This window comes from Oncorhynchus keta, chromosome 1 (genome assembly GCF_023373465.1).
Source record: "Oncorhynchus keta strain PuntledgeMale-10-30-2019 chromosome 1, Oket_V2, whole genome shotgun sequence".
Lineage (NCBI taxonomy): Eukaryota > Metazoa > Chordata > Actinopteri > Salmoniformes > Salmonidae > Oncorhynchus > Oncorhynchus keta.
In genome coordinates, this window is record NC_068421.1 from 19936840 (window position 1) to 19953884 (window position 17045).

Consider the following 17045-nt stretch of genomic DNA (forward strand, 5'->3'; position numbering starts at 1 on the left):
ATTCTCATTAGAGGCCTTCATTACAGCCCTATACAGCTGTTTGCTAATGTAATGTTAAAACTCTATAAATTATCACCAATAAAGGGGGATGTTTGAGAATCATCAGACTCTCTACTAATAAGATCCAGTGTCATACCAGGAAGATTAACTGCATTAGCTACTTTATTGTTAGTTGACCTACTTTCACTTATTAGCAAAACGTTTTTTCATTATAGCTATCCACATCTAATTTCTACTCCACCATTTAAACTAGAGAAGTTGTCACCATTAAACATAGGTATTTTAGTATACTCAGACCCTCTACTAATAAGATCCAGTGTCATACCATGAAGATTGACCGCATAAGTTTGAAATTATCATTATTAATAGAGACCTTATTTACTGCGCTCTAAAAAATACCCAAATGACACAAATCTTCATGGCATTACACAAAATCCCATTAGTAGAGGGACTGAGGATTCCAAAATACAATAGCAAGCAGATGTACAGGGCTGACAACTTCTATAGTTTAAATGATACAGTATACATTTGATGTGTAGAGCTATAATGAAAACTATTTAGAGGGTGCAACAGTTGAAAACCTCTGGAGTCAATGTCAGTTGGCTTTTCATAGCCATGCATTCAGAGGTCGAGAGAGAGAGAGAGAGAGAGAGAGAGAGAGAGAGAGAGAGAGAGAGAGAGAGAGAGAGAAGGGGTCGAAACAGCAGGTCCGGGACAAGGTAGCACACCTGGTGAATTAGGTCAGGGGTCTTCAGCTGCAGGTAGAACAGTAGAACATCAGGCGTAGAGAGCATGCCTAAGATTACAGTACACCAGATAATAACCTGGCACATAGGCTATTGCAGCATAGATACTGGGGACTGAGATAAGCGGGGTCAGGGGTCACTGTGGCCCCATCCAAAGTTACCCCTAGACAGGGTCAATGTGAAAATGTTCACTTCAAAACTTTAAAATCCTGTTCTGTCATGAGTTGATCGTAGTTAAAAAAAAAACATTTACTGTTGTCGGTATTGTGTTGTTGTTTTTGTTTCTTTATATTATAATAAAAATAATACTAATAATAATGTTTGTTATTTAATTTCAATAATATATTGTTTGTATTTTCAATAATTGTATGTTTAAGCAACTTTAAACTCACCCTTAACGGTGTAGGCCACAACTGGATGCATTCGGTTGTTCTGGCGATGGTAACAACTGGATGCATTCGGTTGTTCTGGCGATGGTAACAACTGGATGCATTCGGTTTTTAGGGATACATTTTCTTCAACCTTGGTTCCCTTCCACTGAAAACGTGGGAACTCCGCTCAGGTCTTTATTTTACCCCTGCTGCGTTAGGTTACTTAAGGGGGACTTTTATTTTGAACATTTGCTGTGTGATTACGTGACCTAAATGGCACTAGCTTCATAATGGTCACGGATTGTTGGAAAGTGCCAACAAATGCGACGGGCAACTTTTACGAGAATGTGTGGTTTGTTATGTAGGCCCACTACAATATAGTGTTTTCTCTTATTTCGAGTGGGGTTAGGCCACACGAGGAGAAACTGTATTTCTAATGTCGAGGTAGGCAAACTATATTGATTAGCATTCAGATTGTAACGATTGGTGCGTGCCAATGTTGTTCAGCGTCTGTTTACATGCTTTGAGAAAACAATGTCGTTGTAAAGTCATGCGCACTGATTTTTGCTTCAATGTTTGAGAGTGAACTCTAGAAACTAGCTTAGTTGAAAAAGACGACACAATTTTGATGAAAGGGTGTTTTTAAGTTCTGGTTAGTCGTAGTAGCCAACAGCAGCTTTGCCATGTCGGAGAGGACACCACTCTTGCACTATCGCCTCTCCACAAGTGTCAATGAGCAGTCGGGGGAGCATCAGCCGTGTCTTCCCAGGGAGGCTGTGGAGCAGTCCCCGGCTTTTTCCAGGCGGAAGTCGGCGCACCACAGCTCCAAAAAGCTCTCCACATTCTTTGGTGTGGTGATACCCACCTTGCTGTCTATGTTCAGCGTGGTGGTCTTCCTACGAATTGGTGAGTAACGTTATAGCCTACTGTTATTTATTACAATGCCCACAAAATAGCTTTATTATAGGCCCATGTTGGTAACTTTGAGCCAGGTGTTGCCTGGAAACCCGACGTTGAATTGCATTGAATTCTACATCCGGCAGAAATTAGCGTTGGAATCTGGAAAGTTGTTAGTAACTCTCACGATATTTTTGTTTCGGTAAAATGAATTGTGCAATATCTAGATGGAAACGATTTTTTTTTCTCGCAAATATTGCTATAATAAGCATAAAATCGAAGTAAACTTGGGAGTCACGCGATGAGCTTAATACTAATTTCCAATAAATATCCAGGGGCTTAATCTGGTGACATGATCATCGATACTTGGCTGCCATTTGACAAAATAATATATTTTGTCACTAATAACCGCATCGTGTAGGCTATACTTGCGCTGTGCTGTTGGCACACGTGCAAAAACCGGAGATGGCTCACTCGCTATATTATTATTTTACATTTTTAGAAAACCATCAGTAGAGTTGAAAATGCGATGGAAACCCATTTATTTTTTTATGTTTTATTCGGTAGTGATTTATTTACATCTGTCCCTCATTTTAAGGTAAATCCTGTTACGTGAATTGAACTCTGGTTTTATTATGTTGAACATATTGTTTTTTAAATAGTGTAAAGCAGTTTACCTGGTTCTACTCTCATTGGCCATTTTCTGGTGTTTTGTGATGGTCGGGCAGAGCACGTCAACCCTTTTAGTCATAGATAGACAGGTTAGATATTTACATTTTTTTGTTGTTAAGCTTGCATTTAATTGTACCTCCCTGATGCACACAACAAGCTTCCATCCCTCTGTCACACTGGGATTTAAGATAACACCATTAACCCTGTAACTTAATTTGGCACTTACTATAGTAATTTTTGTTTTTAGAGATGGGAATGTGTTGAAAGTGCTCTTTATGACAGAAAGTTAAAATTTGGTGAAATCAAACACTTGGTGGAATTACCCTTTTGCCACTTAAGTCCCTTGGTGTGTTACAGTACAAGGGTATGAACTCCTGAGAGTTGCAGAGATAAAAGTAGGTTAACGGATAGAGCCTACTGTAGTGAGTGCATCCTGGGACAGATTGGGAATGGATTGTTATGGGGTCATAGTCATGATGATAAATGTGTAAATATGTACGACAACAATTTTCTTACTGGAGGAATATAATAGTTTCAAGTGGACTAACAATATGGAGTAAAATGTAGTTCTTGCAAAAAATGGATTATTTACTTGCGCTGTAACTTCAGTCTCGAGCCGTTAATCACATTCACATGATGCAGAGCTCGAGGTCCAATATCTCTGATGGCAATAATGACATCCGTATCCATAGTGTATTCACAAATAATAATCTGAATATATGTTTACAAACACAGTCCCCATTCGTCAATGTCTCATCTGTTTTCTTTGTTCAGAGGTGTTTTATTATACCACAGAGTTGTCATGGTAAGTACAGTGGTCTGCCGGTGAGTGTTCTCTCTTGCCTTGGTGTGTTCCACCCTCTGTTTTGCCCCGTCTTGTGATACCTCAGCTGCTGTGGTTTAGACACGCAAACGTTGAACAGCCACTAGTTTGAGAGACAAGAATGCCATTCCACATAACATGAGCACTGCATTATACCTTATATGGCACCTTCTGTTTCAATGCATAGGAGTGGTGTACAGTGAATTGGATTACTTCTGTTTCAATGCATAGGAGTGGTGTACAGTGAATTGGATGACTTCTGTTTCAATGCATAGGAGTGGTGTACAGTGAATTGGATGACTTCTGTTTCAATGCATAGGAGTGGTGTACAGTGAATTGGATGACTTCTGTTTCAATGCATAGGAGTGGTGTACAGTGAATTGGATGACTTCTGTTTTGGTTAAAAGCATAAAGTCATAAACCTGTTCTGCATTTTGACCTATTGTTGAATGTTGCAAGGAAGTGGTAACATTGTAGAAGTTTGGTATTTTGCCAAAGGCTATCGTCAGTCTAAACTGATTTTTACTGTGTGTGACATTGAAAAACATTTCTTAAACATAACTGGATGCCTTGGTGTTTTGATTAATAATTACATGATTGTGTAACTTCGCATGGGGAGGAGGGTCAAACTGCTGTCTCAACTGTATAGTGAAGGTGAAAGCCAATGAGAATTCCCCACTGCATGTTCTTGTTGACAATTACTCTAAATTCCAAGTTCCAACTTGCTGTAAGATAATTGTTAAACTACCAAACCCAGTTCCTGTTAGACTTTGAGATTATTTTAATTTGAAATGTTAAACCATAGTGTGGTCCTTGTGTTCTCTCCTCTCCTGTCAGGTTTTGTGGTGGGCCAGTGTGGTCTGTATCAGGCCATAGCCATGTTCTTAGTGGCCTACTTCATCATCAGTATGACCGTGCTGTCTGTGTGTGCCATCTCAACCAATGGAGCTCTGGATGCAGGAGGGGCCTACTGTATCCTCCTCAGCAATACACACACAGCTCTATATGATAGATGTATAGACATGTCATTTCAGGCCCATTAGCTGCACACACACACTCCACCTTACAGTGCTCTTTCAGTTTCATTAATGTAGCATTTTATTCCTCAACGTATAGATATTTGTGTGTGTGTGTCAGTGAATGGCTGGTATTGTTTTCACTTTATCTGCAAGACGCATTGTGAGTGTGTGAGAGGAGGATGGGAATGAGTGTCTGTGCCTGGGTCTATTTCTTTCAGTGCCTGATGACATCCACATTTTAAAGGCCTTCACTTCATTGTAGTGTCCACATACACACTCTTTCTCACATATTGACACTCACTCTTAACTCCTGTGTATCCCAGCCTTAACCCCTCTCCTCCCCAGACATGATAAGTCGTGCGTTGGGGCCAGAGTTTGGGGGCAGTCTAGGTGTCATGTTCTTCCTGGCTAATGTGTGTAGCAGTGCCCTCTATATCCTGGGTCTGGTCGAGGCCATAGTAGCAACCTTCGGGCTTCCAGAAGGTATACAGCCATACTCTCTACCTCTTCCTGCTCTGTTTGCGGGTCAATGTTTATTCGGGTGAATCTTGTCCCGGAGGCAGAGCTGGGTGATTTCCATTAGATGGGCCAGCGGCAAATTCGAAATTGGCAATTATTTTATACATTTATGAAAACAAATAACTTTTTGATCTTACTAAAGGTAAGGCTTAGGCATAAGGTTGCCATTGTGGTTAAGGTTAGGTTTAAAATTTGATTCTATTACTTTTTGCTGTGCCAGCTAGTGACAACCCTGCAGAGCTGCCTCCAGTACATGAGTCATCCCAATAAATACCAACCTGTGCTCTGTTTATATTGACAGACTACTTTTTTAGTATATTGTATTTGATCTAAAACTAATCTGCTTTGACAATGTCTACACATGCATGTCATGCCCATTTTTAAAGCTTATTGAATCAAACTGAACAATTTAAATGGAATTGGATTATAACCCTTTGACCTTTTCATGGTCTGTTTCAACGATCACCTCATTCCTTCACCCCCTCATCTTCTCATCAACCACCTCATCTTCTCATCAACCGCCTCACCTTTTAACCTGCTAACCCTCTCACTTACCTCACCACCTCTTCTCACCCCAATCTCTCCCTCTCCAGATGGGGTGAACCCAGCGGGTTCCCTCCAGGTGTTGCCAGCGGGGTATTGGTGGTCGTTGCTCTATGCCACCGGCATCCTCCTCCTCTGCTTGCTTGTGTGTCTGGTGGGGGCAGAGATCTACGCCAAAGCCTCGTTCATCATCTTCCTGGTGGTCATGCTGGTGCTGGCCACCATCTTTATCAGCTTCTTCGCTGTGCGCCCGCGCACCATCCTCCTGCCCACTGCTCCGCCCATCCTCAACGGCACGGGGCCACAGCCGCCGACCATGGCCAACTTCACCGGCTTTAAACTGAACACACTCCTGGGCAACCTGGATGGTGAGAAAGAGGGTCAGCTTCAAACAGCTGATAATACAATATTTTTGGTTTATGGAATGTATATTTCGCAGCAGTGTAGATGGTACAATATTCTCTACACTATGCTTGCTTGTTTTCTCACATAAACTGTCATTTAGAATTTTAGCAACCAGGAAATGGCTGAGTGATTTCTGCATAGTGCATCTTTATGGAATTTAATATAGCAAAGCATTATTAATGTGAGCATAAGCAATGTGAGTGATGTCTCATGTTTAAAAAAATATATATATATATATATATATATATATTACCTTTATTTAACCAAGTATGCCAGTTGAGAACAAGTTCTCATTTACAATTGCGACCTGGCCAAGATAAAGCAAAGCAGTGCGACAAAAACAACAGAATTACAAATGGGATAGCGATACTGGTGTGCAAAAGAGCAACAACAAAAAAAGAACAATATGGGGATGAAGTAGTTGGGTAGGCTGTTTACAGATGGGCTGTGTACATGTGCAGGGATTGGTAAGCTGCTCTGAAAGCTGATGCTTATAGATAGTGAGGGAGATGTAAGTCTCCAGCTTCAGTGACTTTTGCAATTTGTTCCAGTCATTGGCAACTGAGAACCGGAAGGAAAGGAGGAGTTTGCTTTGGGGACGACCAGTGAAATGTACCTGCTGGAGCGCATGCTATGGGTGGGTGTTGCTATGGTGACCCATGAGCTGAGATGAGGTGGGGCTTTACCTAGCAAAGACTTACAGATGACCTGGAGCCAGTGGGTTTGGCGACGGATATGTAGCGAAGGCCAACCAAGTATAGCGATCGGTTGCAGAGCATGCATTTAGTTTTACTTGCATGTAAGAGCAGTTGGAGGCCACGGAAGGAGTGTTGTATGGCATTGACACTCGTTTGGAGGTTTAACACAGTGTCCAAAGAAGGGCCAGATGTATAAAGAATGGTGTCGTCTGTGTAGAGGTGGATCAGAGAATCACCAGCAGCAAGAGCGACATCATTGATATGAAAAGAGTCAGCCCGAGAATTGAACCCTGTGGCACCCCCATAGACTGCCAGGCCCTCAATTTGACACACTGAACTCTGAGAAGTAGTTGGTGAACCAGGCAAGGCAAACATTTGAGAAACCAAGGCTATTGAGTCTGCTGATAAGAATGCTGTGATTGACAGAGTTGAGAGTCTTGGCCAGGTTGATAAACTGCTTTACAGTACTGTCTTTTATCGATGGCGGTTATGATATAGTTTAGGACCTTGAGCGTGGCTGAGGTGCACCCATGACCAGTTCGGAAACCAGATTGCATAGCGGAGAAGGTGTGGTGGGATTCGAAATGGTCGGTGATCTGTCGTTAACTTGGCTTTCAAAGACTTTAGAAAGGCAGGGCAGGATGGATATAGGTCTGTAACAATTTGAGTCAAGAGTGTGTCCCCCTTTGAAGAGGGGGATGACCGCGGCAGCTTTCCAATCTTTCGGGATCTTAGACGATACGAAAGAGAGGTTGAACAGGCTAGTAATGACAGTTATGCATACTTTATGGTGGCAGAATTGACTTGTTTATTATCTTAGACATACATAAACCAATTATAGGTTTAAGCCTCTTGTTTTGCTGAGTGTTTACCAGGGTTGTAATTAGTGACACACTTTCTTTGCCATTGTAAAGCTTACCCTCCAATGAGAAGTGGGTTAAAAGTCAATGGCTTCATATGTAACACAAACTATACTTGAACCAGCAATGGCGAGAGATGGCATTTTTGTACTTTTTGAATTCTAAGAGGCATGCATGTTCATCAATTCCATTTATTTTGTTAAATATCTGAATTTGCGGTGGATTCGGACATGGAGCTGATTGAATTGATTTCTAAATCCGCCCCCGTTTCCCTAGCTGACTATGCTGTGGACTACACAACAGGAACCATGATGTCCTTTGCTACGGTGTTTGCTGTCATGTTTAACGGGTGCACAGGCATCATGGCTGGATCCAACATGTCAGGTAAGAAATGGATGTTTGATCAGTGGGTGGAGAGATGGGATTTCTATTTCGCTGCTCAGTTTTGAAAGGGGATGTTCAAGAGTTATCCAAGGGATCAGAGGCGTGTGTGTCTGACCTGGTGTTGTGCTGTGTCCCAGGTGACCTGAAGAACCCTAGCTACTCCATACCTCGAGGAACCATCACAGCTGTCATCTTCACCTTCATAATCTACAACCTCCTCAGTCTGATGGTGGCCTGCTCCTGTGACCGGTCAGACACGCACGCACGCACGCACGCACGCACGCGCGTGTGGGCATAATCTATGTAGATGAACACACCTGTAACACGTACAGTGCATTCGGAAAGTATTCAGACCCCTTGACTTCTTCAGCATTTTGTTACAATACAGCCTTAAATTTACAGGCTTAAATGGATTACATATTTTTTCCCCCTCATTAATCTATACAAAATACCCCATAATGGCAAAGCAAAAAAATTAGTTTTTTTGTGTGCAAATGTATTAAAAATAAAAAAGATCACATTTACATAAGTATTCAGACCCATTACGCAGTACTTTGTTGAAGCACCTTTGGAAGCGATTACAGCCTCAGGTCCTCTTCGGTATGATGCTACAAGCTTGGCACACCAGTGTTCGGGGAGTTTCTCCCATTCTTCTCTGTAGATCCTCTCAAGCTCTGTCTTGTTGAATGGGGAGCGTCGCAGAACAGCTATTTTCAGGTCTCCAGAGAGTTTTAGATTGGGTTCAATTCCAGGCTCTGGCTGGGCCACTGAAGGACATTCAGAGACTTGTCCCAAAGCCACTGTGTGTGTGTAGGGTTGTTGTCCTGTTGGAAGGTGAACCTTCGCCCCAGTCTGAAGTCCTGAGCGCTCTGGTTTTCATCAAGGATCTCTTGTACTTTTCTCTGTTCATCTTTCCCTCAAACCTGACTAGTCTCCCAGCCCCTACTGCTGAAAAACATCCCCATAGCATGATGCTGCCACCACCATGCTTCACCGTAGGGATGGTGCCAGCTTTCCTCCAGTCATGACGCTTGGAATTCAGGCCAAAGAGTTCAGTCTTGGTTTCATCAGACCAGAGAATCTTGTTTGTCATAGTCTGAGATTCCTGTAGGTGCCTTTTGGCAAACTCCCCTTTTCAAGGCAAAACCGCTCCCGCTCCTTCAAGTTTGCTTTGTTCCGCTGGTGTACAGCAGTCGTTAAGTTATACCACATTCTCAATTGGATTGATATATTGGCTTTGGCTAGACTATTTAAATGTTTAAATGTTTCCCCTTAAACCACGCAAGTGTTGCTTTAGCAGTATGCTTAGGGTCATTGTCATGCTGGAAGGTGAACCTCCAGCACAGTCCCAAATCTCTAGAAGACTGAAACAGGTTTTACTCAAGAATTTCCCTGTATTTAGCACCATCCATCATTCCTTCAATTCTGACCAGTTTCCCAGTACCTGCCAATGGGGAAAAACATCCCCACAGCATGATTGCGTTCTTGTGGTGGTGAGAGGTGTTGGGTTTGCGCCAGACATAGTGTTTTCCTTGATGGCCAAAAAGCTCAATTTTAGTCTCATCTGACCAGAGTACCTTCTTCCATATGTTTAGGGAGTCTCCCACATGCCTTTTGGAGAACACCAAACGTGTTTGCTTATTTTTTCTTTAAGCAATGGCTTTTTTCTGGCCACTCTTCCGTAAAGCTCAGCTCTGTGGAGTGTATGGCTTAAAGTGGTCCTATGGACAGATACTCCAATCTCCACTGTGGAGCATTGCAGCTCCTTCTGCGTTATCTTTGGTCTCTTTGTTGCCTCTCTGATTAATGCCCTCCTTGCCTGGTCTGTAAGTTTTGGTGGGTGGCCCTCTCTTGGCAGGTTTGTTGTGCCATATTCTTTCCATGTTTTAATAATGGATTTAATGGATTTAATTTAATTTAAAATTTAATTTAATTTAATGTTGCTCTGTGGGATATTCAAAGTTTCAGATTTTTTTATAACCCAACCCTGATCTGTACTTCTCCACAACTTTGTCCCTGACCTGTTTGGAGAGCTACTTGGTCTCCATGGTGCTGCTTGCTTGGTGGTGTTGCAGACTCTGGGGCCTTTCGGGAACATGTATGTGTGTGTATATATACAGTGGGGGGGGGGAGTATTTAGTCAGCCACCAATTGTGCAAGGTCTCCCACTTAAAGATGAGAGGCCTGTAATTTTCATCATAGGTACACTTCAACTATGACAGACAAAATGAGAAAAAAATATCCAGAAAATCACATTGTAGGATTTTTAATGAATGTATTTGCAAATTATGATGGAAAATAAGTATTTGGTCAATAACAAAAGTTTCTCAATACTTTGTTATATACCCTTTGTTGGCAATGAGAGGTCAAATGTTTTCTGTAAGTCTTCACAAGGTTTTCACACACTGTTGCTGGTATTTTGGCCCATTCCTCCATGCAGATCTCTTCTAGAGCAGTGATGTTTTCAACTCCCTCCAAAGATTTTCTTTGGGATTGAGATCTGGAGACTGGCTTGGCCACTCCAGGACCTTGAAATGCTTCATACGAAGCCACTCCTTCGTTGCCCGGGCGGTGTGTTTGGGATCATTGTCATGCTGAAAGACCCAGCCACGTTTCACCTACAATGCCCTTGCTGATGGAAGGAGGTTTTCACTCAAAATCTCACGATGCATGGCCCCATTCATCCTTTCCTTTACACAGATCAGTCGTCCTGGTCCCTTTGCAGAAAAACAGCCCCAAAGCATGATGTTTCCACCCCCATGCTTCACAGTAGGTATGGTGTTCTTTGGATGCAACTCAGCATTCTTTGTCCTCCAAACACAACGAGTTGAGTTTTTACCAAAAAGTTATATTTTTGTTTCATCTGACCATATGACATCCTCCCAATCTTCTTCTGGATCATCCAAATGCTCTCTAGCAAACTTCAGACGGGCCTGGACATGTACTGGCTTAAGCAGGGGGACACGTCTGGCACTGCAGGATTTGAGTCCATGGTGGCGTAGTGTGTTACTGATGGTAGGCTTTGTTACTTTGGTCCCAGCTCTCTGCAGGTCATTCACTAGGTCCCCCTGTGTGGTTCTGGGATTTTTGCTCACCGTTCTTGTGATCATTTTGACCCCACGGGTGAGATCTTGCGTGGAGCCCCAGATCGAGGGAGATTACCAGTGGTCTTGTATGTCTTCCATTTCCTAATAATTGCTCCCACAGTTGATTTCTTCAAACCAAGCTGCTTACCTATTGCAGATTCAGTCTTCCCAGCCTGGTGCAGGTCTACAATTTTGTTTCTGGTATCCTTTGACAGCTCTTTGGTCTTGGCCATAGTGGAGTTTGGAGGAAGACTCAGAGATTGTGGACAGGTGTCTTTTATACTGATAACAAGTTCAAACAGGTGCCATTAATACAGGTAACGAGTGGAGGACAGAGGGGCCTCTTAAAGAAGAAGTTACAGATCTGTGAGAGCCAGAAATCTTGCTTGTTTGTAGGTGACCAAATACTTATTTTCCACCATAATTTGCAAATTCATTAAATCCTACAATGTGATTTTGTGATTTTCTGGATTTTTTTAATCTCATTTTGTCTGTCATAGTTGAAGTGTACCTACGATGAAAATGTATTTTGTGTATGTCCATTAATAATAATCAATTTAAATTACAGGTTGTAATGCAACAAAATTAAAAAAATGCCAAGGGGCATGAATACTTTTGTAAGGCACTGTAGATGACATGTATTTTTCCCCGCTGACCCTGTGTCAATACAGGTGCATGATAATGGTCCATTCTAAATCAAATTTCACACATATATTTTTTTAGTATATGTAAAGACAAGATTCAATCAAGAATAGTGACAATATTATCCTATCACTTGTGAATTATGTCTCTTGGGAATGATGCCCAGCATAAGAAACAATGCTCTTTTTTTGTGTGACTTTTTAAAAATCAGTCGCACACCTCATGTAGCCTAGCCCATGGGCCTACGGCCACACAAAGGGGATGCCGCCATAATTCTAGGCATCAAATTGTGAATGAGTGACTGATGTAGTGTACAGCCTGCACAAAAAAAATCTAAGCAGAGCTCATGCCTTTCAAGCAACTTTTTTCAAATCATCATTAGTCGCGCCATGCAGCCTTACAATGTATAAAAAAATCAAAACCTATAGCCCAACATTTGTTCGAACAACTAAAGTTACATGAATAACTCTAAATGAAGCATATAGGAATAACTATGTCTTTGTTAACCGCTCAACACAAAATAGCCGCATGTTTACACTTCCTCCAGTCTATTTTATTCTGTTCCATTGTATTCGACATACTATAAAATAATGCCTCGGAATTCTAAGCAAATCTTGTCCGCTAAATGAACTTGTCGCCTAAAGACATTTTGCATTGCCAGATCAGGACCGAAGGACAACTCCGAGTATGTTATTCTGTTCTTCTGAAATAGACTACATTTTTTTCATGCTTCGTTAGACCTGTCAAATATATACTGGATATATTGTGAAGGTGTAATGTTCCAAAGGTCTGCATCAAAGTAAAAGTCACCCAGTAAAATACTACTTGAGTAAAAGTATTTGGTTTTAAATATACTTAAGTATCAAATGTAATTGCTAAAATATACTTAAGTATCAGAAGTTAAAGGTAAAGTATACATCTTTTGAAATTCTTTATATGAAGCTAACCAGGTGGCACCATTTTCTTTTGAAATTCACAGATAGCCAGGGGCACACTCCAACACTGACATCATTAACAAATTAAACATGTTTAGTGAGGCAGTAGGGATGACGAGGGATGTTCTCTTGATAAGTGTGTGAATTAGACCATTTTTCTTTCATGCTAACCATTTAAAATGTAAGGAATACTTTTGGGTGTCAGGGAAAGTGTATGGAGTAAAAAGTAAATTTTCTTTAGGAATGTAGTCAACAATACCCCAAAAAACGAATGAATTAGTATTTTACTAAAGTACTTTACACCACTGACAGGTGGCCACTAAGTTGTAGAAACATCTCAAGGATGATTAATGGAAACAGGATGCACCTGAGATCAATTTCGATTCTCATAGCAAAGTGTGTGAATACTTATGTAGATAAGGTATTTCTGTTTGATATTTTTATGAATTTGCAAATATTTCTAAACCTTTTTTCACTTTGTCATTATGGGGTATTGTATATATTAATGAGGAAATGTTTTTATTTAATCCATTTTAGAATAAGGCTTTAACGTAACTGTGGAAAAAGTCAAGGGGTCTGAATACTTTCCGAGTGTACTGTATGTTCACATACAGGTGCACACACCCGATCCAATTCAAACTCGTCTCAAATTTGCACTCAATGAGCGACTCACATTTACAATTCATTCTCTCTCCTACTCACACACATTCTCTCACTCACACTCCTGTCTCTAGCTCAGTGCCAGTGTGCAGTATTGATGTGGCACTAAAGCAAGTGTTGCCAAATTGCTAAACTGACGTAAAAGGACCATAAAGGAGCATTGGAAATCAATACAGCCATAAATTATACTCCTCCCTGTCCTCCCCTCTGCCTGTTTTACCGTTTCCCCTCCTGAAATTGATGTGGTTGTAGTTGTGTGTGTTTGTAGTCATTAATGTTTTCATTTGAAACAGTGGTTAGTGGTAGTTGTAGGCTAATCTTAGTGTGTGTTTGAGTGTGAAATAGACCTTTCACCTTTTCAAATGTGGGTGGGTTGGTTCTTCTATCTAAAGACCTAAAGTCCCCACAAGGATAGTAAAACAAGAATAATGTCCCCTCGTGGGGACATTTCCCACATCCCCATGAGAACAAAGGCTATTTTAAGCTTAGGTTTTAGGGTTAAGGTTACAATTAGGGTAAGAGGTTAGGGAAAATTGGATGTTGAATGGAAATCAATTTTAGGTCCACACGAGGATGGAATAACATAACGTTTGTGTGTCCGGGGGCATTCATAGTGGAGTTATGTGGAAGTAGTCATTTGACATTTTACACCACAAATAGAAACGAGAAGTGGAATGAGGAAGTAAGAGTAGATCAGACATTAGCAGCTGGAAATGTACTAATTCATTGACCATGTTTACATGCCCACCAATATCTCGTTATTCGGGATACTCAAGTATTTTATTTTTTGAGTTAAACATCATATCCCTTTTACAATAACCTAATAAAGCTTTTATCCCGGTTATGAGAAACCCGGAGAAGATGGCTGGGATATGCTGATCTTCGATGGGATACTGTGGCATGTAAATATCTTATCCCGTTTAGTGTTTTTCGCTGTCTGCGCAGGCTTAGTTTCACTTATCATGGGTGTTGGGATTATTATTTTTTCATCTGGTTATCAAACAGATGACTTAAAGTAGGCTATACCTGCACAGTTCCATCCACCATAATTCCATAAGAATGTATTTTGCTGATACAACAGTCTACTGGACGGTATAGCTCACTGTCACCCCTGCTTATCATTTTCAGCACTTGGTAGGCCATTTGTCAACTATAGCTTCTCTTCTGTCATAACTGGTTGCCCAGAAGACCAAAATAAGTATTGCTCACCAGAATGTATTTCATCGATTAGAATGAATGCAGTATAATCCAGTTAACACGGTGAAGTTGTGTGTTTCATTTAGGGACCGGGGAGAAAATGCAATAACTTCAGTATAATCCAGTTAACACAGTGAAGTTGTCTGTTTCATTTAGGGACCGGGGAGAAAATGCAATAACTCCAGAACAGTGGAATGATGTCCAAATGTCATCAGTTTGACTGGTTTTATGGAAATGAAAAACTGAGAAAACGATAAACTGTTTCTGATAAGACTTCAGTTCGTCTTGGGTGTATATTTTATCTGGTTGAAATACTGTCTTCTTTGCATAAGTGCAAAAGATAACTTGCACGTACATTCACATTTTCTCAAGAGATGCTGAAAGACAGAAATCCTATTTCTCAACTCCTGTTCTGAAGACACTAACATTTGTTATAATTTTTGGCCTGCTACAAGACATGCATACTTATACAGGAGTTAATATTATATTACTCTACATGTGAGAGGTTATAGACCTACAGTTAATATTATATTACTCTACATGTGAGAGGTTATAGACCTACAGATAGTGAAATGTAGACACTATTCCATTTAACCCATATGAATTTAAATGAGGAATATTCATGGGTTCAGGGATATCAAAAGTACATGTAAACAGCTTATCCCAAATAAGACCTCAAGCAGGATATGTGCTACTATCTGGAATACTGTGTGCATGTAAACGTGTTCAGGGATGGGTAATGTAGTAGTTGATGAGACCCATCAGATCATGATATCCGAGGTGGTTGGTTTCTACATAATCTAGATCATGAGGGAAGTGGCATTCAGGACTCGTAGAGGCACATGTACGTTTTTACACTTTGAGGAAATTCAGAGTATATTTCGATCCATACTTCAGGATATGAACAAAAGGATAATAAGAATGCATTTATTTCTCCAGTAGGTTCAGTTATCTAGCTGTGCCCTTATCTGCTGTGGTTTAGTGTTACTTTCTTTATGTTGGACAGGGCCTGGCATGCAGTGGAGTGTGACTTTATTGGTCTTAGGTAGTTTGACTGAATGGAGGAAATGTATGAATGATACTGCCTCCAAGGTCCTTTTATAGTACTTGATGGGGTCTCAAAACCATATCTAAACTTTTTACTGAACTGTCTTAGTAGTTAGTGCACATGTGAAAACACGCTGACTGCTCCTCCAGTAGTACATAGAGTATAGTAACGTGTTGAAGAGGATAATGGGAACTGGCCAGGGGTAAAGCACCATTTCATCTTGCCTGTTACTGGAAACATAAAACTTTTATTTCTGGTCAGGGAATTCCACATGGATTATAACCTCATTCACCAGAAGGGCTGTATAACATCCTTGACTAGAGGTAAACTTCATAAATGCCGATTTTACATTACGAAATAGTTACACCCTTGTCACAAGGAAGGTCACAGGTTATGTCTATCAACAATATGCCATGTTTTTTGTTGAAAGTAACATGTGGCTGTCAGTTGTAGGATCCAAAAAGGGCCCAAAGTTTTTCCTATTCAAGTCACTTTTCAGGAAAAACCCATGTCGCTAGTGCATCTGTCACCAAACTAAAAACTTATCATATTTCTGATATTAACTTTTAAAGTAAACCTGTCACCACCGTCCTGGTTCATGTCATTAAGAGACAGACTAAATAGATTACTGAGATTAAATAGGAAGAATGTGTATTAAAGCCATCAGTCAACGTCACATGGAGACATTGCTAAATGCCAAACACCCCCATCGTCGCAAAGCATTGCCATAGCAACAGCACATCGTTGACGGGAAAGCAGTTGAAGGCCGATCACGGTCTGGGTCAGTGATTCTCACTGAAGAGGAACAACTAGAAGCTTTTTGAGTTAGATGTTATTCCCCTTTTGTTAGTCAGAAATGGATTAACATGGTAGCAGTATCCCAAAATATCCAACAGGTGGCGGTCACACCATCTCACAAGATGAGGAGCTCCCTTTGTGTTTTAGACTCTAACATGAGGTCAAGAGGTTTCTTAGGCTGCATTTACCCAGGCAGCCCAATTCTGATCTTTTTCCCGCTAATTGATCTTCTTATCGATCACATCAATCTTTTCCCATCAAATTTCTTTCATATCTGATTGGTCTAAAGACCAATTAGTTGGAAAAAGATCAGAATTGGGCTGCCTAGGCCTTACTGATACAGAAACGGTATAACCTTTGAATAAAGCCAAAATAAATACCTCTCTTCAGCTAGTTATTCTGCGTTCTTGGTAAAGACATTGTGTTCACTTAAAGTGGATGTCAGGGAGATTAAGAATGGGTTTTCAGATCTACAGTAGTGTTTCCTTTTGGGAGAGTGACACCTGATGCATACCTGAATATGTTACAGGTGCATATTTAGAGTGTGTATGTGTTCTAGATGGTTCTGAGAAGCGTATAGGAGCCCAATGTAAAATATGATGATGATGGAGGAGGAAGGTCGAGTGCCCAGAGATGAGGAAGGTCGAGTGCCCAGACATGAGTAGTCTGTTAACCCTGTGTGACAGGGTAGCCAGTGGTGACATATAGCCCACTGCCAACTCTCCAACCCCTCACAGCCAAG

The 17045-nt window shown here is 41.0% G+C and overlaps 1 protein-coding gene across 1 annotated transcript in view; it reads left to right on the top strand.

Moving 5' to 3' along the window:
• The first annotated feature begins 1357 nt into the window (after positions 1–1357).
• LOC118371085 (solute carrier family 12 member 9-like) overlaps positions 1358–17045 on the top strand; it is a 53718-nt gene continuing 38030 nt past the window's right edge. The window contains exons 1-6 of the mRNA XM_035756410.2: positions 1358–2023; positions 4347–4481; positions 4874–5011; positions 5641–5958; positions 7830–7937; positions 8075–8186. Coding sequence (XP_035612303.1) covers positions 1801–2023; positions 4347–4481; positions 4874–5011; positions 5641–5958; positions 7830–7937; positions 8075–8186 — 1034 coding nt within the window. The 5' untranslated portion in view covers positions 1358–1800. The remainder of the gene's footprint in view (positions 2024–4346; positions 4482–4873; positions 5012–5640; positions 5959–7829; positions 7938–8074; positions 8187–17045) is intronic.